Source organism: Eubalaena glacialis, chromosome 10 (genome assembly GCF_028564815.1).
Source record: "Eubalaena glacialis isolate mEubGla1 chromosome 10, mEubGla1.1.hap2.+ XY, whole genome shotgun sequence".
Classification (NCBI taxonomy): domain Eukaryota; kingdom Metazoa; phylum Chordata; class Mammalia; order Artiodactyla; family Balaenidae; genus Eubalaena; species Eubalaena glacialis.
Genome location: NC_083725.1, coordinates 75,787,416 through 75,813,770, shown reverse-complemented (window position 1 = coordinate 75,813,770; position 26,355 = coordinate 75,787,416). Strand labels below are relative to the sequence as shown.

General features: G+C 38.5%; 1 protein-coding gene across 5 annotated transcripts in view; it reads left to right on the top strand.

Moving 5' to 3' along the window:
* The first annotated feature begins 380 nt into the window (after window positions 1-380).
* SBF2 (SET binding factor 2) overlaps window positions 381-26,355 on the top strand; it is a 461,885-nt gene continuing 435,910 nt past the window's right edge. For all 5 annotated transcript variants that reach the window (XM_061201443.1, XM_061201441.1, XM_061201446.1 and 2 more), the window contains exon 1: window positions 381-578. In XM_061201443.1, coding sequence (XP_061057426.1) covers window positions 524-578 — 55 coding nt within the window. In that variant the 5' untranslated portion in view covers window positions 381-523. The remainder of the gene's footprint in view (window positions 579-26,355) is intronic.

The window sequence follows — 26,355 nt, the reverse complement described above, 5'->3', positions numbered from 1 at the left end:
GAGAGGGGAGAGGGGAGAGGGGAGGGGGGAGGGGAAGCAGCAAACTTTCCAGGGGACCCCTCAACCATCCCTGTCTCTTCTTCCCAGACCCAGAAAGAAAGAGTGGAGAAGGCGGAAGGAAGGACACCCTGCTTTAGGAAAAATAGGGGAGTGGGAGGTGGGCCGCGGAGGGGCAGCCAGGCCTCAAAGTGAACCACCCAAAGCGGCTGCGGTGGCGGCGTGTGGTGGCAATACGCCCGGCAGCCCACTCCCCAAACCAGCTGTCCTAGCGGCGCCAAGAGGGTGGGGGTGGGCTCTCCGCCGGGGGGTCAGGTCAACGAGCCAGCGCGGGTGGGGGTGGGGGAGGAGCGGACGCTAAGCGCGGCGCAGGCGCAGAGCGCGCCTCGGTTGTCAAACATGGCTGAAGTGCCGCCGCTGCCGCTACTGCTGCTGCAGGGAAAATGCTGAGCCCTCCCGGACCGGGTGGGCGGCGGCGGCGAAGGCGGCAACGGGCACCCGCTTCCCCGGCGCGGCGGCGGCGGCCATGGCCCGGCTGGCCGACTACTTCATCGTAGTAGGCTACGACCACGAGAAGCCAGGTAAGGGTGTGGGACGGGCACCGCCCCCGGGCCTCCCCGCCCCCGCCCCCCGGCTGCCGTCCAGTGGGCTCCTCGGGGCCGGGCGTCGCGGCCTGGAGGCGGGGAGGGCCGGGCTGGGCCCCGGCTGAGCGGGCGCTCGGCGTCCGGCCTTCTTGGCCCCGCTGAGCCTCGCGGAGGGCGTGAGGGGCCGGCACGAGGGGAGGGGGAGGAGGAGATCGCGTCCTCCGGGCCCGGGGCGGCCCAGCTGGGTCAGCTGGGGCGAGTCTTGGTGCCGCGACCCTCGCTCTGGAGGGGGCTGGGTACCAGGGGCAGCGCCCCGGTGCCGGCGGGATTGGGCCAGGACCGCAGGGCTGGTAGGGCGGGAGCCAACTGTGCTGAGTTTCTCTGGGATAAACTTCTGCCCAGCATCCTGAGTGAGTAGCGAGTGACGCAGGGGGCTGTCCTCTCCGAAAGGAAGTGCTGAGAGTCCTGTGCTCCCTCACCCCTGAGCTGGTGGGGGCCTGTCTAGTCACCGCGCCAGTGGACGCGTGGTACCGAGGAAGGGGAAAGGATCCTTAAACTTCTAAACATTCCTAGGAAATGCTCCTCGTTCTTTCAGAACAAATGTGACGGTGATTTCAGAATGAGTCTGAACACTTTTTTTTTTAACATCTTTATTGGAGTATAATTGCTTTACAGTGTTGTGTTAGTTTCTGCTCTATAACAGAGTGAATCAGCTATATGTATACATATATCCCCATATCCCCTCCCTCTTGAGCCTCCCTCCCACCCTCCCTATCCTACCCCTCTAGGTGGTCACAAAGCCCCGAGCTGATCTCCCTGTGCTACGCAGCAGCTGCCCACTAGCTAGCTATTTTACATTTGGTAGTGTATGTTTGTTAATGCTACTCTCTCACTTCGTCCCAGCTCCGCCCTCCTCCCCCCCAAGTCCTGAACCCTGTCTTTTAGGTAACGACCGTTAGCAGACCGCTGAAGGTGATCTTGTTTCACATTAATGTGTGTTTTAATTCTTTTCATTTGTCACAAAATTTTCCTCATAAGGAACAATCTGGCAGATGCATTGCATTTTAATTTAATTGAGGGATTTCCACAACTGAAGAGAATTCAGGGTTTATGCACGTTTATTTTTGTATTTGTATTCTTTTGTATTACTGTATAGCTACACATAATGCAATAATAACTTGAGCTGGGGAAGCACGTCTATTTCAGGGTAATTCTGGTCGCACATTTGCAAGGAATTTTAGATCTCAGCTAGACAGTCCCTTCATTTTTCAGAGGAGATGCTGAGATTGTGTTTTGCTGATGGTTACAGCCATTTGTAGCATCAGAATACCATTGTTCTACCCACTATTGGTGTACTGCCCCTTTCACTATTCCTCTCCTAATAACTTCCTTTAGCGGGGACCTTTTATATTCTTTAGTCCTTCATCACTCTTGACCTGATTGAGGTTAACAAAAGAAGGGCTTGGGCTATATTTAAAGTATTTTCTGGCTCCAAAATTTTATTTGTTATTTCCTAGTAATTTTGCATAGTCTGCTGTCTCTTTCTTATTACCAAGATTAACAATATGGAGAATCACAGTTTGTTTTTAACATTATTTCATTTTTAGCGACATTGGAGTTCCCCCCCCCTCACTTCTAAAAAAATTTGAAGCAATCACAAAACTTGCAAGTATGGTACAAAGAACTCTTTACTCCCTGAACCATTTGAGAGGAAGCTGCTGACCTGATGCCCTCCCTTATCACCCCAGAATGCTTTAGTGTGTATTTTCTACAAACAAGGTTATTCCCCTACATAATCACAGTACAATCATCAAAATCAGGAAATTAACACTGGCATAGTACTCCATCTAGTTCTCAGACTGGTTCAAGTTTTGTTGATTATGCCATTAATCTCTTTACTGGCAAAAGGATCCAGTTCAGAATTATGTATTGCATTTATTTGTCACAGGACCATCTCATCAGAGGTGAGGCAAGCTCTTGGATGGCTTTTGAGCTCAGCTGAGGAATCGTACCGATATTCAGGAGTTTGCTGCTTGCGTACTTATTCTCGATCGCGATGAATTTCGTTTTCATTTACTTTCAATACATTTTTGGCCATGTGCTGCATGACTTATTCAATCTGAAACAATTCCTTCATCTTTTGATTTTCATAACCTTGACCCTAATGGAGATTATAGGGTCGTTATTTTGTAGAATACCTCTCATTGGGGATTATCTGTTCTCTTATGATTAGATACATACAGGTTATGTATTTGGGCAGGAATATCACAGAAGTGGTGCTCATTGCATCCTATCTGTTGTACAATTTCAGTTTGTCTATTATTGGTGATTTTCACTTTGATTACTTGATTACTTTGATTATAAGCAATGTCTGCCAGGGTTCTTCACTCTAAAGTTAATATTTAATAGTTAATTAATAAATGGTTTTTGTGAGGACTTCTTTGAAACTATGTGTCTTGTTCCTCATCAAGCTTGTATTCCTTTATGCATTTATATCTATGGATACATGGTTTTCTGTTTTTTTGCTGAGTTATATTGTTACTGTTTATTTAGTTGTTCAAATTATTCCTCTTTTGGCCAACGAGAGCCCATTCAGGCTGGCTTCCGTGTCTTTATGACATGTCCCCACCATTCTTTGAGCATGTCTTTACTTTTTGGTATAAGAAGGTGTTCTGGGCTTATCTTATACTGTCCCTCCTTTAGTCCTGGAATCAGCCATTTCTCTAGGGAGACCTGGATCCTTTTAATGGAGAATGGTATTTAGAAGCTAAGATCTCAGTGCTTGTGTGTTTTTTGCTGTTGTATTGTTACTGCTCTCAGGCTTTCTTAAAGGACCGAGCCGGAGAATATATGTATGTGTACACACACACATATTTATGTCTATATTTATTTGTTTATCCATATGTATTGAAAACTGTGAGTTCCCACCAGTACCACTGATTTCTCTCCAACACTCCAGGGTCCAGTCTAGTTTTTTCCTTTTTTATATTTGTGATATTCTTCTCTGACAGTGAGAAATCTGGCTTCCGTTATCCTTAATATATTTACTTCTTTGTTCAGTCTCCCTGTATTTAACCAATCTTTCATCTTTGTTACCACCCTCTCCTCTCCTGGATGCCTTCCTCTCTCTGCTGGGCTCAGATTCTTCATTCTTTCTCTCCCAGCCCCCTGTCCCTGTCAGGACCTAACAGCCCATACCAGGATGCCCCAATACAGGGACACCCTTTTCAACCTGCCCTGGCTTCGGCTCCCCATGTCAGCTTCCCCACTGTTTGTGGATATACTTCTCACTCCACTTAGGTTCTGCTTCCATGTGGAGCACGATGTCGTCCTCATTCCGTGCTCACCCAGTGCCCCATGCCAGGTTGCCCCTCTGCTTTGACACCCTCCTTGCAGTGCTTGGACTCTGACTGAACTCATTTGGCCGTTCCTCCCCACATAGAGTACCTCCTTGGTTCACTTGGGCTCTGACAACCCTCACCCCACCCCAGGGCTATAATGACTACTCTCTATCCCACAGTAGGGAAAGGGAAGATTATTTTTTTAAGTAACAAAATCCAGAAGCTTTTATAAATTGTAGAATCTTGATAGCGAGATGTATTCTTTTTTTTTTTTTTTAACTTGGGATAATTTTTCTTTAGTCATGTTTATTGAAGTATAATTTACATGCAATAAAATTCACCTTTTTAACTAAACAGTTCAATGAGTTTTGACGGATGTATACATAAGTGTGGCCACTACCGAAATCAAGATATAGATAGAGAACACTTCCCTCCAAAAAGCTCTTCTGTGCCCCTTTGCAGTCAATTCCCTCCCTAGCCTCTGGCAATCACTGATGTATTTTCTGTCCTTGCGTTTTTGTCTTTTCTAGAATGTCTTATAAATGGAATTGTATAGTTTTTTATGTCTGGCTTTTTTCACTTAGAAAAATATGTTTGAGACTTATCCATCTTGTATGTATTGTCAGTTCCTTTTTATTGCTGAATATAATACAATTTGTTTATCCGTTCACCAGTTGGTGGACTTTTGAGTTTCTGGTTTTGGGCTATTATGAACAAAGTTATTCTGAACATTTGCAGACAGATCTTTGTTCATATGGTTTCATTTCTCTTGGGTAGATACTTAGGAGAACAATTGCTGGGTCATATGATCAGTGTCTGTTTAACTTTATGTGAAACCACCAAACTGTTTTCCAAACTGGCTGTGCCATTTTGCATACTTACCAGCAATGTGTGAGAGTTCCAGTTAGTCTTTTAAATTTTATTTATATTATTTTAAAAAAATTAACCATTCTAGTGGACATGTAGTGGTATCTTATTGTGGTTTCAGTTTGAATTTTCCTGGTGGCTAATGATGTTGAGCACCTTTTCATGTGCCTATTGCATTGGAATATTTTTGTAAAGAGGTTGAGCAAATTTTTGCCCTTTTTTACTGGATTGTTTGTTTGGCTTCTTTTTTTAATTTATGTATAGTTGATTTACAGTGTTGTGTTAGTTTCTGCTATACAGCAAAGTGATTCAGTTATACATATATACTTTCTTTTTTTATATTCTTTTTCATTATGGTTTATCTCCCTGTGCTATACAGTAGGACCTTGTTGTTTATCCATTCTATATGTAATAGTTTGCATTTGTTGGCTTCTTATTATTGAATTTTTAAGTTCTAGATACAAGTCTTTATCAGGTGTTTTGCAAATATTTTCTTCCAATCTGTGGCTTGCCCTTTCATTTTCTTAACAATAGCTTTTGAAGAGTAGGTGTTTTAATTTGAATCACTTTTTAGGCATTAGAATAGTTTTGTATATCTTGAGTTGTATCCTTTGAGTAGTCTTTTTTATGTAAAACTCTCTAAAAATGTACTGGAAGAGGGCTTCCCTGGTGGCACTGTGGTTAAGAGTCCGCCTGCCAATGCAGGGGACACAGGTTCAAGCCCTGGTCCGGGAAGATCCCACATGCTGCAGAGCAACTAAGCCCATGCGCCACAACTACTGAGCCTGTGCTCTAGAGCCCGTGAGCCACAACTACTGAAGCCTGCGCGCCTAGAGCCCATGCTCTGCAACAAGAGAAGCCACCGCAATGAGAAGCCCGCGCACTGCAACAAAGAGTAGCCCTTGCTCGCCGCAGCTAGAGAAAGCCCGGGCGCAGCAATGAAGACCCCGCACAGCCAAAAATAAATATATAAACCCCCCCCCCAAAAAAACCACTTTAATTAAAAAAAAACACAAAACTTACTGGAAGAAAATCCACCAAATCTATGTACTTGTTTGAATTGTAAGTAAAGAATAAACCTAGGGCTTCCCTGGTGGTGCAGTGGTTGAGAATCTGCCTGCCAATGCAGGGGACATGGGTTCGAGCCCTGGTCTGGGAAGGTCCCACATGCCGCGGAGCAACTAGGCCCGTGAGCCACAACTGCTGAGCCTGCGCGTCTGGAGCCTGTGCTCCGCAACAAGAGAGGCCGTGATAGTGAGAGGCCCGCGCACCGCGATGAAGAGTGGCCCCCGCTTGCCACAACTAGAGAAAGCCCTCGCACAGAAACGAAGACCCAACACAGCCAAAAATAATTAATTAATTAATTAATTAAAAAAAATAAAAAAAAAGAATAAACCTAATTGAGTCTGCAAACCTTTGTTATAAAGCTTTCTTCAGGAGTTAGTATGATTTTGTTACCTACATCTCTCTAAAAGCTAATCATACTATGATAATATGATACTGAAATGTTCTGTGTTTAATTCCAGAATGTTCCTGGAATTATTTGTTCAACATACTAAACTATTTTTGTTCCTAAAGTATCTTTTCAATTAATAATACTTTTTAGTTGATTTTTTTCATATTTCTATTTTAAAGTTGAGTTGAAAGAAAAAACCTTGTCTTTTGAAAAATTACTTTTACAAACTGGAAAAAATAGTTAATACATGCTATTTGAATTATATGCAAAGAAGGGTGCTTGACACATAGTAGATGTTTAATAAAGATGTATTGAATGAATACCCAGTTGCTGAACATATGGAAAATACAAAAAACTATAAGGAAGGTGAGGGATGGGTGTAGTTATGAAAGGGTAACAGGAGGGATTTTGTGGTAGTAGAACTGTTTTGTATCTTGACTGGGTGGTGGATACATAAGCCTACATATGAACTGCATAGAACTAAATATACACAAACACAAATGAGTACAGTAAAACTGGGGGAATCTGAACAAGAAAGTATATTGTATTAATGTCAGTATCCTAGTGTTGATATCGTTCTATAATTTTGTAAGATGTTATCATTGAGGGAAACTGGGTACAGAGAAATGGGATTTCTGTATTCTTTAAAAAAATTAATTAATTAATTTTATTTTTGGCTGCGGGTATTCGTTGCTGCACGCGGTCTTTCTCTAGTTGTGGCGAGCAGGGGCTCCTCTTCATTGTGGTGTGCGGGCTTCTCATTGTGGTGTCTTCTCTTGTTGCGGAGCTCCGGCTCTAGGCGCGCGGGCTTCAGTAGTTGTGGCTCGCGGGCTCTAGAGCGCAGGCTCAGTAGTTGTGGCACACGGGCTTAGTTGCTCCTTGGCATGTGGGATCTTCCCGGACCAGGGCTTGAACCTGTGTGCCCTGCATTGGCAGGCGGATTCTTACCCACTGCGCCACCAGGGAAGCCCTGTATTATTTCTTATAGTTGTCTTAAAATAAAAGTTTAATTTAAAAAAAGCTATAAGGAAGATAAAAAGACACCCAGAGTGGCCTTATTTTTTTCCTTAACATCGATGACATAGGGAAAGGTTATTCTATTAAATTCCAGAAAAACATAATCTTCAGTGGCTAAATTATTACATCTTGTGGGTATATTAATAATGGGTATTATAAGGGGTATAATAATGACTTCATCATTTACTTTATTATTGGATATTTAACTTGTTTCCAATTTTGTGCTCTTCTGAATACTACAGTAAGTCCCCTACATACGAACGAGTTCTGTTCTGAGAGCACCTTCCTAAGTCCAATTTGTTCGTAAGTCAAACAAAGTTAGCCTAGGTACCCAACTAACACAATCGGCTATATAGTACTGTACTGTAATAGGTTTATAATACTTTTCACACAAATAATACATAAAAAACAAACACAAAAAATAAAACATTTTTAATCTTACAGTACGGTACCTTGAAAAGTAGAGTAGTACAGTACAACAACTGGCATACAGGGGCTGGCATCGAGTGAACAGGCAAGAGGAGTTACTGACTGGAGGAGTGAGAGGAGGTGGGAGATGGTAGACCTGAAGGATCATCAGCAATAGGAGATAGAGGGCAAGCTGCAGTTTCACTCACGCCTGACGTTGATGGCACAGGTTCTGGTTCCTTGCTGGATTCAATTCTATATACCCTCTTGAAAAAATGATCCAGTGATGTCTGGGTAGTAGCTTTTTTTTTCTCATCATAGATGACACGGCAGCACTGGATTGCATTCTGAACAGCTGCTGCAACCTTCATGTTCCGTTTTACGTTTGGGTCCTGTGCCTCAAAAACTAACAGTGCCTCCTCAAATAAAATCCCCTTGCCATTTCCTGTGTTGTGAATCTCTTCGGTTCTTCACCTACTTCTTCTTCCCCTTGTCGCTCCACTGTCTCAATTATTTTCACTTTTGTTTCCATCGTTACTGCTTGGCATTTCTTAGCAGTACCAGTTACATCACCGCTGCTTTTACCCTTTCTTCCGGACATCCTGGGCTTGAAATAAAGATACTGTACTACTGTATTCTATACAGTACTGTACAGTAAAGTACACAAATGCACAACCACTCGTAGAAGATGCATGCGCTTGACAATGTACGCCAGACAGGTGAACTAACTTGCCTGATTGGACATGCGCACGCCTGTTCGTATCTTTGAAAGTTTGCAACTTGAAGGTTCGTATGTAGGGGACTTACTGTACTGTCATGCTGAGGAGAACATAGCTTGAAAATCACTGATTTTTATGACAGTCTGATTTTGATAATTTGAAATTGAGTTTATTTTCCTGACTTTGCATATGTACTGTGGCACAATAATTAGCAAATTTCATTTGTTTCTAGTAGGTGAAGTTACTTAGCCAACTGTCTTTATTTTTCTTATAGTTTTTACTTTCTCGTACTTTGAGATTTGTGCAAGAAAAATTGTTAATGACCACATGGGTTAATTCCCTTATATGCCTTTACTTTTTTCTTTTTGTTTTCTTTTGCTGTCCGTTAATACATTTAGAATTTAATCCATTTATTTAGATGGTATTTAACCTGGAATGAAGTATCATAATCATTTGAGGTTCTTGCATTCTTTCATATCAACCTGCTTAAGTATATTAGAGAAAGTATTTGAAATATTTTACTTAAGCAGTATAAGTGAGATAAGCTAAAAGGTAAATTTATACACAATACCTGAGGTGTCATAGTCTGAGACATTTAAAAAATTGATAATTGTTTATTATTGAACCATTGTAATTCATAGTCAGCCTGGATCCCCTCTCTTCCCCCGTTCTATATTGAAGTATTGGGATTTCTTGGTTGCTGTTTGTTGCCAGTTGTCAAGAACCATTTGGGATTCATTGATTTGACAAGTATTTATTGCTTTCCAGGCATTGTGCTAATGGCTAGAACAAAAATAAATGAGTAAGGAGTAAGATTCTATCCCTAACTTAGTCATTAATGGAGACAGTCTTGAAATAAGTAGTGATAAATGAAGAAGGTGGGTCCACTTTACTGAGGGAGAGAGAAGGCTTCTTATGAAAGGTGATGTTTAAACCACGGTATGCAGGATGAATATGCATTTGCCAGGTAGAAAAAAAGTGTAGAGGAGGCTATAGGCAGAGAGAAAAACATGTAAATGTGTGAAATGGATTGTTCCAGGAATGGAGAGAAGTATAGTGTAAATGGGAATTGTGGTAAGCTTTGATGCTGGAGTAGGTTGGGGTCAGATTGTGAAAAGCTCTGTGTATTAGGCTATGGAATTTATAGCTTTCACTCTGTAGACCGTGGGGTCTGTTGAAAAATGGGGATTCTTGAAAATCAATAAACATCTTAGAAATGTGACTCAAATAGCAATGGACTGGAGGGAGAAAGAACAGTGTGAAAAAACTCAGGAGCTTTTACAGTGAGAATAGAAAGGAACATATGGATTCTAGAGAAATTTGAAAGCTCATATTAGCAAAATTTAGTAGTGAGTGGATGTGAAGGGTAAAGGAGAAAGAGTAGTTGAGGGTAACAGTTTCTAGCTTGGGTAAGTGGGTGGGTGATGATGCTGTGAATGCAAATGGAGAATTTAGGGGAAGAAGTGAATTTGGATGAGGGAAAGTAATGCTGAGGTTAGTTTTGACATGTTGAATTAAATGTGCCTGCCTATAATCAAGGTAGAGATGTCATTTAAGTGTTCAGATATATGGATCAGGAGGTTAGGAGAGAAGTGAAGATTAGAGATATAGTTTGGCAATTATCAGTAGCCAGCTGATTGTCAGAAATAAAGAAAAAAATGAGATTGTTTAGGGAATGTGTATAGAGTGAAAAGAGGAGTGGCCTAAGAATTGAACCCAGGGAAAATTCGATATTTAAGAGGTAGATAGAGAAGTAGCAGCCAGGAAACAGGATAGGAGTGGTTAGAGGTATTGCAAGAGAACCAAGATAGAGTGGTATCGTGGAAACGCTGAGTGTAGAGAATTTTGAGGATGAGGAAATGATGAATAAATGTGAAATACTCTGAAGATGTCATGTATAATGAGGACTAAAAATAATATCTTAGTCTGTTTGGGCTGCTGTAACAAATTATCATAGACTAAGGGGCTTAAACAACAAACATTTATTTCTTACAGTTCTAGAGGCTGGGAAATCCAAGATCAAGGCACAGGCAGATTCGGATTCAGGGTCTCGTGAGAACTCGCTTCCTGGCTCATAGATGGCCGTCTTTTCACCATGTCCTCACTTGGTAGAAGGGGCAAGGAAGCTCTCTGGGGTCTCTTTGATAAGGGCACTAATCCCATTAATGAGAACTCTGTCCTCATGACCTAGTCACCTCCAAATACCATCACTTTGGTCCTACCTCCAAATGCTATCATATTGGGGATTAGGTTTCAACATATGTATTTTGTAGGGGGGTGGGCACAGACATTCTATATCTATGACAGATAGACTCATAGACTTGATAATTAGGATGGTGACTTTAGAACATTATAGTTGTAGGGGCCGAAGCTAGTTTGATAAACGCACATCCCAAGTCATGTGCTATATAAACCTTATATAATCCAATTTATTCCATTTCTTTTTAGAAGTTCACTATGACCTGCAACCCATGGCTTGTGGAAGGAGTCAGAGGTGACTTCAAAATTCCAACCTTGAAGGTCTGGGATACTTGTGAATCCATGACTTAAATAAGAAGATTGAAAATGTTTTTCTTTTAAAATTACTTATTTGTCTTTGTTGGCTTGGAAGATAATGGGTTTTACTTTATAGTTATCCAAATGAAGCCTTCAGAAGATGGACAGGCAAGGGCTGAACACAAAGACTTGAGAGTCATTAGTGTAGATAGAGCTGTGACACTGTGTGAGTGCCCTCAGAAAGTCGGTGTAGAGACAGAAGAATAGAGGACCAAGGACTGATCTTTGGGGAATGCTCTTGCTAAGAGGATGGAAAATAAAAGGAAGCATAGAAGAAAGAGTTAGAGAGTTTGAGAGAGACATTTAATTTTCCCCAATAGTTGTTCTTCTTCTCGATGTTGATAGAACCCCTGATTTTTTGGCTAGTCATGTAGCCATGCAGGAGAGATTGTTTTCAAGTTACTAACAGAGACATGTGAATAAGTTCTGGCCAGTTGGATGTAAGTGGAAACGATGCGCGCAGCATCCCAAAAAGTATTCTTAAAGGATGAGGGTACGTTTTTCTAGCTTTTTTCTTTCCTGAGACTGGCATGCTGATATAAAGACTGGGGAGCTCTAGCAACCATCTTGGACCATGTAGGTAAGGACCCACATCCTAGGGATGTCAGAGCAAAAAGCTGGAAAGAACCTGGGTCCCTAATGACTTATAGTGGAATTGTCATAGCTGCCTCTGGATTTTTTTTTTTTACATGAAAGACTATAACCTTGTATGTTTAAACCACTATAAATTAGAGTTTTCTGTTGCATATAGTTAATCTTAATCTAGGTACACAGAGGTGGAGGAGATCGGTATCCAGAGTCAAAGAAAGTGAGGGAATATTTCTCAGCATCAGGGGTGGCAGATAGAGGTCAGTGAGATGTGAAATTAGTGAAGATCTTTGTGTTTCATAAAATTTTAGAGTTGAAAGTTAACTGTACAGATCATCTGATTCAATCCAATTTATGGATGAGGAACCAATGTGCCCATGCCCCCGCACCCCTTCCCTGCATGTTTTTACCTATGAATGGTTACACAGCTGATGAGTGGTAAATCCTGGACTATAAGTTTCCTGATGCCTGTACTCCAGTACACCATGCTGTCCTTTGAGAATTTATATCAAGGATAGTCTTACCCCAGAATTGTTTCAGCTGGAATGTTGTGTTGTAAAACAAATAGTAAACTTTAAACAGGAGAAAGGATAGGAAGTGGAGGCAGCAGATTAAGACCATTTGTTTGAGTCACCTGAATTTTGAGAGGTAGGAATATCTGTTGGAAAACTTGGAATGCCTTCTCTTCAGGATAAAAAGACTTTATTTTTTTGTATCCCAGAGTTGTCTGGCTGATTAGTGCTTAATAAGACGTATTTAAATTGAATTGCAAGAAGTAGCGTGGTCCATTGAGAGTTTAAAAAAATGTATAGGACAGATTTGAGCATACACGAAGGCAGAAATAAGAGTGGAAATCAACAGAATGAGAGCAATTTATGCTGGAGAGGGTGGGGATAGGTATGGGAAGAAAGTTCCCTAGGACTTGAAGTCTCAAGCACATGTATACAGGATACAAATACATATATATATCAGTGAGCTCTGAATACTCCCCTCTAAAAAGAGTATGCTGTTTGGAAAATAATATTGCCATTTCATTAGTCTTGGAGATATTCTATAATGGTGTCCCTCAGAACATTTCACTGATCAGCTGTGGGGACTTTGTGGGAGGTGACAAGTCACATAGGCATATTATAGAACTAGAGATCTACAGGTAAAATTAGCATGAATGGACAGGGTACTGTTGGGAAAAGATAATGGTAAAGTGTGCTAAGAGAGAGGTTTCAGGGTAAGCTTTAAATTTTAGATACAAATTTAGATTCGTATCTAAAAAACGAATTCGTAAGAAACCTAACCTCTCAAAATAACTTAAAAAAAAAAAAACCCTCCAGGGCTTCCCTGGTGGCGCAGTGGTTGAGAATCTGCCTGCCGATGCAGGGGACACGGGTTCGAGCCCTGGTCTGGGAAGATCCCACATGCCGCGGAGCAGCTGGGCCAGTGAGTCACAATTACTGAGCTTGCGCATCTGGAGCCTGTGCTCTGCAACAAGAGAGGCCGCGATAGTGAGAGGCCCGCGCACTGCGATGAAGAGTGGCCCCCGCTTGCCACAACTAGAGAAAGCCCTCGCACAGAAACGAAGACCCAACACAGCCATAAGCAAACAAACAAACAAACAAACAAACAAATAAAATTTAAAAAAACAAAACAAACCAAAAAACTCCAAGTGTGTTTATTTTTTTTAAATTATTTATTTACTTATTTATTGGCTGCGTTGGGTCTTCATTGCTGAGTGTGGGCTTTCTCTAATTGTGGAGAGTGGCAGCTACTCTTCGTTGCGGTGCGCGGGCTTCTCAGGGCGCAGGCTCAGTAGTTGTGGCACACAGGCTTAGTTGCTCCGCGGCATGTGGGATCTTCCCGGACCAGGGATCAAATCCATGTCCCCTGCATCGGCAGGCGGATTCTTAACCACTGCGCCACCAGGGAAGTCCCTCAAGATAACTTTTTGAGCAGCAATTTTATTTCTCAGTTGTAGGTTAATTTATGTATTGTAGGTTGTGCCCAATATGGTGATAATCTTCATTAAAAACTATTATAACAGTGAAGCCATTGACTAGATCATTGTATTGGTAGACAAGTATTTCTCTTTTTTTAAAAAATAAATTTATTTATTTATTTATTTATTTATGGCTGCATTGGGTCTTCATTGCTGCCCGTGGGCTTTCTCTAGTTGCGGCGAGCGGGGTCTACTCTTCGTTGAGGTGTGCGGGCTTCTCATTGCGGTGGCTTCTCTTGTTGTGGAGCATGGGCTCTAGGTGCGCGGGCTTCAGTAGTTGTGGCACACGGGCTCAGTAGTTGTGGCTCGCGGGCTCTAGAGCGCAGGCTCAGTAGTTGTTGTGCACGGGCTTAGATGCTCCGTGGCATGTGTGATCTTCCCGGACCAAGGCTCGAACCCATGTCCCCTGCATTGGCAGGCAGATTCTTAACTGTGCCGCCAGGGAAGTCCCATTCCACTAGTATTCTTAATTTTAAAGATTTGCTATTGTCAAAGCTGAGATAATTAAATATCACAAGATTTAATGTCCTGTTTTTAATTATTGCTGACTTTGAGTAATGATTTAGGTTATGCAGTTGCTTATAAAGTAAATGCTATTCATTTAGAGTTCTCATTTCTGTGAGCTACATCGAAAGAAAATAAAACTTTTATAATTTCATAATTTTACTTTCCCTTATACATATCAATGTCTTCATTGTAGAATTTTTCAGAAAAAAATTTTTAGTTATATCTGTAAGTTTTCCATTGTTTACTGAACAAAATGAATGAAAAAATATTTTGCCTGTGGAAATATTTCATACAGTTGCTGCTTAAGTGTAAGTGGTTTTCAAACAGGCTAGATTTTTAAAACTGTATGTACAGTTCTACAGATACTGATTTTTCTGGAGTATAGAACAAAAAGATTAAGAAAGGAAAATAGCTTGTGTTTTAAGGGAGCATTAACACTATTATAGGGAAGTACCAGAGAAATAGTCCTCACTCTCTAAAATGTCTTAACGACGTACGATTTATTGTGTAATAACTACAGGTTAGCGCTCCAACACCGTGTTAGTTTCCTAGGGCTGCCATAACAAATTATCACAAGCTTGGTGTCTTAAAAAAACAGACATTTATTCTCTCACAGTTCTGGAGGCTAGAAGTCTGAAATCTAGGTGCTGGAAGGGCAGTGTCCCATGAAGACTAGAGAAGAATCCTTCCTTGCTTCTTCCAGCTTCTGGTGGTCCTAGGCTTGCTTTATTTGTGGCAGCATAACTCTGATCTCTGCCTCATCTTCACATGGTCTTCTTTCCTGTGTCTCTGTGTCCAAATCTCCTTTCTCTTATAAAGACACTAATCATTAGATTTAGGGCCCACCTTAAATCCAGGATGATTTCATCTTGAGATCCTTAACTAATTAATACTGCAAAGACCCTATATCCAAATAAAGTCACATTCTGGGGTTCTGGTGGATGTGAATTTTGTGGGATACTATTCAGCCAACTACAAACACAGTGGCTCATGCAAGTTTTGCAATGCTAGGTGTTCGTAAATATTAGGAAATTTATCTGGACAGAATAATGCTAAATCTAAGACTTAATTTTTGGAAAATAATTTTGTGATAGAGTATACATTCAAAGACCAAATGTATTTTAAGAAAATCATTCCCACAACATTACAAGTTAAAACATTTTAATGACTGAGGGCCTTTAATGACCAACATCCAGCTGGGTGCCTGGGACCTTCTGAATGTATGGCAGGGGCAGGGGAAGAGAGGCTTGATGCATCTGGGACCTGAACTACATTTGTGGTCTCCTTGGCAACATGCTCTATCTAATGGAATTAAACAGAAATACTTGAGTCTCCCACTTGAAAAAAAAAAAAACCACAAAAAACAAAAAAAAAACAGCATTTGCTCTAAATACTTGGGTGAATAACATGCTACAGAAAATTCAGAATTTCTTGGAATATATATCATATACATATTTATATAGCTTGGCACATAGCTTTTAGAATGGTTTAGATTTATATATGTTCTTTGTTCTAACTTTTACTAGTGCCATCTATTCTCTCCGTATTATTATGTTAGTAAAGTCTACAGATATTTTCTTTGGCTGTGTCACATAGCTTACATTTATTTCTTTAGGCATTTGCTTCACATGCAGAGACTTATCTTCATTTTATCCATTTAAAAAAATTAGAGTGTTTCCACATACATTATCTCAATAACTCTTCTTGGTAACACAGTGAGTTACCCTGTGGAGTCCATCAAAGTTAAATAATTAGCCCACTTTCACACAGATCATAAATGGAATTAAATAGGATTAAATGGGACTTGAACTTGATTTTCTGACTTTACATCAAATTTTTTTTTTTAAATAAAGAGTCTAAATCAAAACTTTTATTTATAAATACATTGTAGGGACTGGGGGTGAAGAAGAGTGAGGGAGAGGAATAGGGAAGGGATTTTTAGGTGAGGGAACAGTAGTGCAAAGGCACTGAAGTGATAAACCATGAATAGGTCTTTGATTTGGCTGAAATATGGGGACCAGAAGAGGAGAACTGATAAGTAATAGTATCAGAACCTGAAAAGGAGTGCTGATAGGTAATAAATGAAGATTATATTAGAGTAGCTAAGACAGTTTTTTTTTTTGTTTTTTTCCCCAGCTATTTTTGAGGCTTGTCACTTTTCATTGCATTGTTTTCTTGTCCTTCTGCACTTAATCTCTGGAGTTGAAATTCTTGATACTTTGGAAAACAAAATTTAAAAACCTGTTGCACAAGAAGGTTTAAAAATGTTTCCATAGAACTTTGGCAGTCAGGAAGATAAACTTGCTTTTGAAAATATTTTTCTGTGGCAAAGTATGGTTGCTATTTTTTGGTATAACAGGTAAGTCTGGACTCCTAATTACGATGAGAAACATTTTCCCCTTAACTTATCAGCAGTGTCCTTCGTGGAAAGTTAAGTGTTAAACTATGCAAAGTGATCACTGTAAAAGATCATTAGCTATAATCTCAGAAAAAAATTGCTTCTTTTCAAGCTTCTTAAATTTAATGCTTTATTTGATTATAACTATGACCAAAAGTTGAAGAGGAGTTTTAAGTTTTGAAACCTAAACATGTTGTAATCTATAGTATTATGAATACCACATAAGTTCAGAGACAACAGTGAAATATCATATTGTTTTACATGCTCTTCTAAGAAGAAGAGTGTGCGCTTGCTGTAAGAAGCCACTTAGTGGACCTTCACAGATACATATAAGTAAAAATAGATAGAGCCTACAGAATTTTATTTTATGTTAAAATATTATTTTGGAATAGTGAATTGTTAAAGTGTTATACGTTCCCCAAGAAGCAATTTTTGTTTTACCCCTTCAAGCATATTGGTGTTTTGTTTTGTTTAAGATTCTTTTGCAGCCTTGGAACTGAGGAGGATTGGGAAACCTGTTTTTTTATGAAAGACTGTTCAGCCATAGAATAAAAGTTAAGGAAAAGTCACATAAGTGAAAGTAATTTTGGTCTGTAAGGTGTATATTTGGACTTAGAAATTAAGAGCACGAAATTAAAACAATGTTTAAAACATCCAACAAATAACTTAAAATATTTTAGTTTTACATCACGTAAGTAGGATATCACAGAGAGATGGGTGTCATACCTACCAAGTTGTCCCAGAGAATTAGGTTCCTGAGGAGTAAAATATTTTTTTCTGGTCTTGGAATCAGGGTAATGACACTAAATTCTTTTAAAGCAATGTTGTGCTTTCACAACTATAAGCACAAATGGGGTAACACAATTGCTTGCTTTTATAGGAAGCAGGTTAATTGCCTTTGATTTCAGACTGGTGGTTTGGTTTCCTTTCTCCACAGTCTGTGCATCCTGTTTTACTCACATTTTGACTTTACCTACTTGTTAGACCTACTTTCTGACTGATCTTTTCTGCTTGGCTCTTGAATTACTCTTCTGTCCAGGTGATTAGAAACTCTGCTCATCTATTTTTCTACCCAGTTTTGACTCATACTGTCATGGTTTGGTGCATCAGTATATTCCTGCTTTGACCTGTCTATTGCTAATCTGTTTTATATTTTACTTATTGTAGTAACCTACTTTTTACAGATATTTCAAACAGTACGGAAAGTTGCTGACTCTTGACCATAGTACCTATCTCTTCAGACCTTGTCGCAGTTAATTTGGCAGTTAATTTGGTTCTGTGTACTTATACAGAAACTTTCTAGTTCTCTTAATAAAGTGAAAACTCCAGTCTTCCAAGGTTGGCAATGGAAGGAAAGCCATCACATGGGAAGGGTTGGTTTGACCTCAGAGCCCCAATAGAGCCCCAATTCTTCCATTTCTCTAGTGTTCTCATGGAACACCACTATTTTCTTCACATTCTGCCTCAAATAACTCCCTCTCCACCCAGTCATTTCCCCTTTGTTTGCTAAGACACAGCTTAAACAAGGCTGGATTATTGAAAAAAGACTTTTCTAAAGGCTAAAAACAAAACAAAAGGGTAACAAAGCCAGAGAGTAACTTTTAAGACAGTTATCTGGTTTGCAAAGTGTAGTTTACTCCTTTTCCGTCTGTGGTCTCCTAAAGGGAAAACTGTCCTGCCTACTTTCTGGCTTCCTTTCATGTGATGGAGGTCATCTTTCCTATTAACATGTCTCCTTAAGTCTAGGCCCTAGGTGGGGGCCAAGCAGACAGTCCATTCCTGCCAGGTTTATATAGGGTCCACTTTCCTGATTCTAGTTTTCTATCGCAAGGATCTATCTCAGGACTGGGATTCAGGAGATATTCCATTCCTTACCCATTGGCCTATAGCACCAACTGGTCTGCTGTTTTAGAATTAAGCGCAAGAAAAGGAGGTATACACAAACAGAAGTGTGGGAATAGGACATCTTTGTGTTTGTACCTGTTTTCCATCCATGGTCCCAGCATTGAAAAAACTTTGATGTTACCTAGAAATATGGTCATAACATTCATGATTCAAATCAAAGCACAGCTAAACAAGCATCATATTTTCTGTTACTTTTAAAAGAAAAATAAGTTTTGTAGAACTATGTAGAACTATGTGTTCATATTTATTTTTAATTGATGCTTTGTAATCTTTCCTGTTTGATTTTAATCTGAACAAATAATGATACCATTTTTATTACTCAGTAAGCATGAATATTAGTTGAAGCAGTTTTTAAAAGGCAATACCTTAAGTCCAAAAACATCTAGATTCTGGACTGATTTAATTTGTACAGTTAATTTAATGATTTCTGAAAGCTGTCCCTATTGTTTTCTTTTTCTTCTCTAGTATAATGGAACTGTTTTCTTCTACTAATGATTAAACAGAATAATTAGTTACCAAAGCATCTAATTAAGAAAAACCAAACAAAACAGTATAACTCATCTTTTCTTCTATGTACATATTACAATAGAGACTTAAAAGGGATTGTTTATTTTTAATGGATAATTTAAAAGAAATAGTATGGTGAAATCACCATGTTTGCCAAGAGTTATTTGTACTTGTGGGTCATGAGGTTTGAAACTATTGAAGAAATTGTTGAAAGACTTAAGGAAATAATGTGAGTAGCTGATAATTGGCAAATAGATAAGCCTCAGCTATAGTGAACTACTTGCCATTCTCCTAAGGAATCAAGATTGTTCTTGACTTTGCAGTTGCTAGTCCTTCATTGTTATCTGTCTTTGTCTTTTCAATTATAGCCATCCTAGTGGGTGTGAAGTGGTATATTGCTGATATTTTAATTTAAGATATATTTCCAGAGATTTTTGTGTGCATCCATATGCATCTATATGTATCATTAGTTTTATTTTAATTCTTATAAAACAAGTTCATAACATCTGTTCATTTATGCAGTATGTGTTTTTAAAATTTAACTGTATATTAGTGGCAGCTTTCCATATTCTGAAATATGTGTGTGTGTGTGTGTGTGTGTGTGTATATATATATAGTAGCGTTAATTTTTATTAACTAAAGTGTTTTATCATTTTAACATATAATTTAATGTAGATGTAATTATAAATGTGATGAATTCGTCTAGCTGAATCTTTGCATTCATCTTTAATTTATTGTGATAAGTAGTTAAAGAGAGAGGCAGTAAAGTTAAGTAGTTAAAAGCATGGGATGGAGTCAGATGATCTGGGTTTGATTCCTGGTTTTGCCTCTTACTAGTTCTGACTTTAGACAAATTATTTAATTTTTCTGTGTCTGAGTTTCTGTATCTATAAATTGGGATGATAATAAATAGTAGTATCTACCTCACAGAGTTGTTGTGAAGATTAAATGAGTTTATTCTTGTCACTTATTTATGTTTGGTACAGAATAGTTGTATAAATTTTAATTCCTTGAAGTGGAATTGCTGGTCAAAGGATATGTACATTTATATGGACATATGTTAATTTTCTGCCTAACATACCTTCCTTTGGGAATCATGTTCTATTCCCTGTGGTTCCAGGGAAAGTGTCCTTGTTACTCCCACCCTGTACCTTAAGCTGGGCCATTTAGGGTCATTCATGGGTCTTTTCTTTTGGAAGGAAAAGAAAAGTCTCTTTTTTTCTACTGGGATGACTAAGGTAGGATAATGTAACTAAGTTGGGGCTGTCAATGTCTATTTTCTCTACAGTGTATAGAGAGTATGTCTGAATATTGAAGAGAGGCAAAGATAGCCAAAAACTGAGGAGACAAAACTTTGGCAACATCATTTAAGCTTCTGGTTCCAGCCATTCCTGAAAACCAAAAGAACATTTTTAAAAGTAGTTTTGAGGTATATTGCTCAATTGTCTTACAGAAAGATTACATCAGTTTATACTCCCATTTCCTTCAGGGGAATTTTTTTTTTTAATTAATTAATTAATTTGTTATTGGCTTGTGGGATCTTAGTTCCCCCGACCAGGGATTGAACCTGGGCCCTCAGCAGTGAAAATGCGGAGTCCTAACCACTGGACTGCCAGAGAATTCCCTTCCTTCAGGGGAATTTTAATTAGAAAAAAAAAAAATTCACTTAACAAAAGTTATTGCTTAAGCAACAACAGAGGAAACTGCATAGTTTCATGAAGGCGAGAATGCTAAGGGACAGGATCAGGGAGATCAGACCTTACACCTAATTCAAATTCTGTCTCTGAAACATTACAAAGTATTACTTGTTTTTGGCCTTTATTATAACCTAAAAATATTTAAAACCAGGAATCTGAGTTTTGGAAATTCCAAGGTCTTGTCTTTTGTATTTGCCTGATTTATTCAGACCAAAAGAGTTCCTTGAGGGCTTGGTGCAAATAAATCCCAGTATTCTATGAGTAGAAAAGTCTTTGAAACTGGAAAAAAACCTTTTCAGCAGACATACTTTTATTATTTTAGTAGACTACTTTATCTAATGGGAGCTGAACACTTATTTACTATTTATTTATCGGGTGGACAGATTTGTAGGGCTTTCTTTTTCAGTGATTTCCCTAATAGATTGAGTTAGGAGAAAGAATTTGTATCTTCCTTGGAAAGGCCCATTTCCACGGATGAGACCATTCTGTAGATGACTTCTTTTCCCTTGAGTGGTTGTAGCTCTTTGTGTGTACTTTATTAATTTAAAAGATCAATTAGTGCCATGATTTGAAGAAAAGTTAACTTGTTCGGAAATTTGACATCTCAAGTTATTTTTTCCCATCAAACAAATATTCAATTGTTATAGTTTATTTAAATATAAGATTTGAAAACTTGAAATTGAAGAGTCTTATTTAAAGAAAATAACTAGTTTTGGGACAAGTTTTTAAGTTAAAAAAAAATCTGTTTATAGTTAATGACATCTGCTTGTAGGTAAAAATATGTCTTTTTTTTTTCCAGCTTAATCTGAGTCTAGTTACATTTAGAGAGAGACATCAAGTGTCAGAACAAACTTGCAGTGGAAAGTAGTAGTTGGGACTGGAGTGAATTTTACAAATGCTTTATATAATTATCCCATGCGGTTGTATGGAATTTGAAAAGAATGTTACTTGTTTTTCTTTTGAGACAGATATTTTACCAAATAATTTTAGCCTGAGTAAACCAAAATCCACACAGGATTAGATTAATAAAACTCTTTTTTTTTTTTTTTTTTTTTAAGGAGGAAAGAAATGAGAGGGGACAACAATAAAGATTCATTTGGGATAGTAAATAACTGAAGGTTTTTGAAATTACAAGCTAGAGCATTTAGGGAAAAGATGGACTTGACTCTTCTCTTTTAAAGAAAAGTTAGTAGCCTTTTATAAGTGGAGTACCAAATGGCTTCCTTTTAGCCATTCAGCCAAGTGTCTGTTGAGTGATTGGAGAGCGGGTGAGGGATATTGGCTTTGTTCTCAAGGAATTTATTTAATTTGCTAGGCTTGATCAATCTCATTAGCAGAGAAATGGAAAATTCTTCTTTTAAAAGGCTCACATCTACACCAGTATGAAATGTAATGACCAGGTAGTTTTGGACAGGTATATGGCATCAAGAAGATACTAGTAGGGGTATGTAAGTATGGACTAGAAGGTGGAACTGCTTACAGGAAAAAAAAAATCCACCTAGATGTCTCATAGGAACTGGAAATTCAACATGTTCAAGTAAACATGTTCCTCTTCCAGACCTTTTCCTCTTGGTCATTTGCCCAAGTCAGAAACTTGTCACACTTTTCCCTTTCTTCCTCACTTTCACTTCACAGTGTTTTATTTTTCTTCTTAAATTTTTCTTACATTTCTCATTTTTTGGTCTGTTCCCACAGTTAATGCCATCGTTCAGGCCCTCCTTTCAGTTAAATTCTTCTCCAGCTAGTTCCATACTGCTACTAGAGTAATTTTTTTCAAAAAAATGTTTATGTCACTCTGTGTTTAACCTTTCAGTAGTTTGCCACTGGCTTCAAATTTATACCCAGGATGCCTCAAGGTATCTAAGCAGTGGCAGTGGCAGAGGAAATCTGCATTACCTGTACAATGCAGTCACGGTGTCTTACATGACAGGGATGTTTCTTCTCTACCATGGTGAGTGGTGTTTCCTAGTCGTTTACAGCCTCAGTGCTCTGTCCTTGGCTGAAAGGTCTCTGATTGTCCAAATAGTGTCCTTTCCTGCTCTGTACCTTTGCAGTGAGGCTCTGCATGAGACAGTATAACTCATTGGTTGGTCACAATTGAGCATAAATTTCATTCATTCATTCATTCGCACCGGGTCTTAGTTGTGGCATGCGGGATATTCGTTGCCACGTGTGGGATCTTCGTTGCGGGCGGCTCGATCTTTTTTTAGTTGCAGCATGCGAGATCTTTAGTTGTGGCATGCGAACTCTTAGTTGTGGCATGTGGGATCTAGTTCCCTGACCAGGGATCGAACCTGGGCCCCCTACACTGGGAGCATGGAGTCTTAGCCCCTGGACCCCCAGGGAAGTCCTGAACAGAAATTCTTGGGTCAGACAACCTGAGTTTGAATTTCTGCTTAATCATCTACTGGAGTGTGACTGGAAAAATCATGTAACCATTGAGCTCAGTTTATCCTCTGTAAACTTGGGTTAATAGTAATAGTAGTACCTGATTCATAAGATTGTTAGGATTAAATGAGCCTATAAGGAGGATCTTCTGCCTAGAAGAAACAGCATTCAGAAATGGCACCTATTATTTTTACATGTATGTATATATGTTCTTAATACACATATATAATATTTAGGCATGTATCACAAAATTTCAGCGAGGAATGGTTTTTTATTGAGTTCCCTGAATGTTTTCATATTAATTAGCAGGAGGTACAGAAATTTTAACGTATTTAAAAGAGAGATACCTTGTGTTGATTATTTTGCTGATTTCTATACTTGACTGTGAGCTCTTTTAAGACAGGGACTATCCTATTCATTTTTAAAAAATTGAAGTATAGTTGATTTACAGTAATTGTGTTAGTTTCAGGTATACAACAAAGTGATTGTTTATATATATATATATATATATATATATATATATATACTTTTTTCAGATTATTTTCCACTATAGGTTATTATAAGATATTAAATATTGTTCCCTGTGTTATATAGTAAATCCTTATTCCTTATCTATTTTATGTATAGTAGTGTGTATCTGTTAATCCCATACTCCTAATTTATCCCTCCCCCTCCCTTCCCCTTTGGCAACTATAAGTTTGTTTTCTATGTCTGTGAGTTTGTTTCTGTTTTGTATATAGATTCATTCGTATTACTTTTAGGATTCCACATATAAGGGGTATTGTATAATATTTGTCTTTCTCTGTCTGACTTACTTCACTTAGTACGATATTCTCTAGGTCCATCCGTGTTGCTGCAAATGGCAATATTTCATACTTTTTTAAAATGGCTGAGTAATATTCCATTGTGTGTGTATATATATATGTGTGTGTGGTGTGTGTGTATGTATATATGTATATATATATACACATATATATGTGTATATATATATATATATACATACACACACACCACGTCTTTTTTTGATAAATTTATTTATTTTACATTCATAGTTTGTTTGAGTAGAAGTCCTGCATTTCTCTTGATAATATTAGTTAACATTTCTACAGTTTGAATCAATCATAGTTATCATTAATGTTTTAAGAGTACAGTAATCATTCTCTTGGTTATTCATACATGGCAGTGAGGGCAACACCTCTAAACAGAAAGTAAATTGTAGTTTCTTCCAGAGTTATAACAATTGAGATGAATTTAGAAAAACTTGTTTGAGTATTTGCTATGTCTGATACTTCCAGCTTCATGTTTTTTCTTTTGGGGACAAAAATGTGGAATTATTAAAATTACTATAAAATATGTATAATGTATATGCTTATTTCCTTTTGCTCATACCTAAATGTTGATTTCTTATGCTGATACATCTTACTTAAAAAGAGGATAACAGAAGATTCTTAAATGCTTTATTATTGTCCTTTAACAGATATAGAGAAAAGGTATTTGTAAAGTGACAGGAAATTTAAGATCCTAAATGTAAATACTATGTATAATTTTTGAAACATGAAAGTAGCAAAACTTCTTTAAGATTAATTAAATGTTGTATTGAACAATGGGAAGACGTTGACCAATTTTAAAGAATGGCATCACTTTTTATGTAAATGTTTTTTCATCTTATGTGATCATAGAATTATAGACTCCATATAACTGCCTGAGGATACCTTTATCCTCAAATAAAGATGCTCAAATCTGGTGCCATAGCTCTTCACAGAGTATTTTCAGAAAGCACCAACCAGTTCTTTTTGCACATGTAACTTCAGTAGTTGAATTCAGTAGGTGCAATATATTTCATTAAAAGCCAAGGACTCAAAAAAAAATCATGGGCACTTGGTTAAAAGTTATAATGGTTTTTATTTTAGTTTTCAGACGGATGTATGTGTGTTGTATATGCATATATGTGTATATATTGATATTTAAGTTGACTGATAGGTTAGCTGTCTTTTGGAAGTTATGGCTCATTAAAGAATTTATACTTACAAAGAAAGAATAGTCAACAGATCACTACAGTCTTTCTTATTCCTACTCTCAAGAAGCAGCCCCCAAGAGGCTTACACTCTATTTTATAAATATAAGACAGTATGTGAAAAGATAACATAAAATTGCCAAATGAGTGCTCTTGGCAGTAAAACTAGTGGTCAGAGGCTGAGGGTGATAGGAAAGGGCTCATAAATAATTGATTTTGAGTTGAATCTTGAGGGATTGGGTAAGTTTTTTTTCCTCCCTACATGTGTATGAAAAATTTCAGGGAATTCCTTGGTGCTGCAGTGGTTAGGACTCCGCACTTTCACTGCTGGGGCCCGGGTTCGATCCCTGGTCGGGAGGACTAAGATTCCCTCAAGCTGTGTGGCCTGACCCAAAAAAAAAAAAAAAAAAAAAAAATCAAAGCTGAAAGAAATTTGTAGTGACCACCATAGCCTACTACTTACACTGTACAGTTAACACTTTACTATATCTATTTTTTAAAATAAATTTATTTATTTATATTTGGCTGCGTTGGGTCTTTCTTGCTGCATGTGGGCTTTCTCTAGTTGGCGTCGAGTGGGGGCTACTCTTCGTTGTGGTGCACGGGCTTCTCATTGCAGTGGCTTCTCGTTGCGGAGCACGGGCTCTAGGCTCTTGGGCTTCAGTAGTAGTGGCTCGCGGGCTCTAGAGCGCAGGCTCTGTAATTGTGGCGCACGGGTTTAGTTGCTCTGCGGCATGTGGGATCTTCCTGGTCCAGGGCTCGAACCTGTGTTTCCTGTATTGGCAGGCAGATTCTTAACCACTGTGCCACCAGGGAAGTCCTTACTATATCTATTTGATCACATATTAATTCATCTGTTCATTTCTGTATCATCCATTTATCCATCTTTTTTGGGGATGCATTTCAAAGTAAATTGTTGATATCAGTGTACTCCCTCCTAACTAGTTTGGCATGCCTATCGTGAACTAGAATGCAATATTTTTTGGACCTTTTTTCTTTTGATGTAAAATTTACATATAATGAGATATACAAATCTTAAGTTTACATTCTTGGAAATTTTACACATCTGTATAAACCAACCCCCTATCAAAATGTAGAATAGCACCATTACCCCAAAATATTCCCTTATGCCTCTTCCCAGTTCTTGTCCCCACCTTCCCAGAGGTAATCGCTGTCACCGTTCTGATTGTTTTTTCACTCTAGATTAATTTTCCCCATTTTAGAACTTCCTGTAAATGGAATTATACAGCATGCACTCCTTTATATAAGACGTCTTTTACTCAGCATAATGTTTTTGACCCATATTATGTCTAACAGAAGTTTATTCCTTTTTTTTTTTTGCTGAATAGTATTCTGTTGTGTGAATATAAAACAGTCTATCCATTCTATTGATGGATACCTGGACTGTTTCCAGTT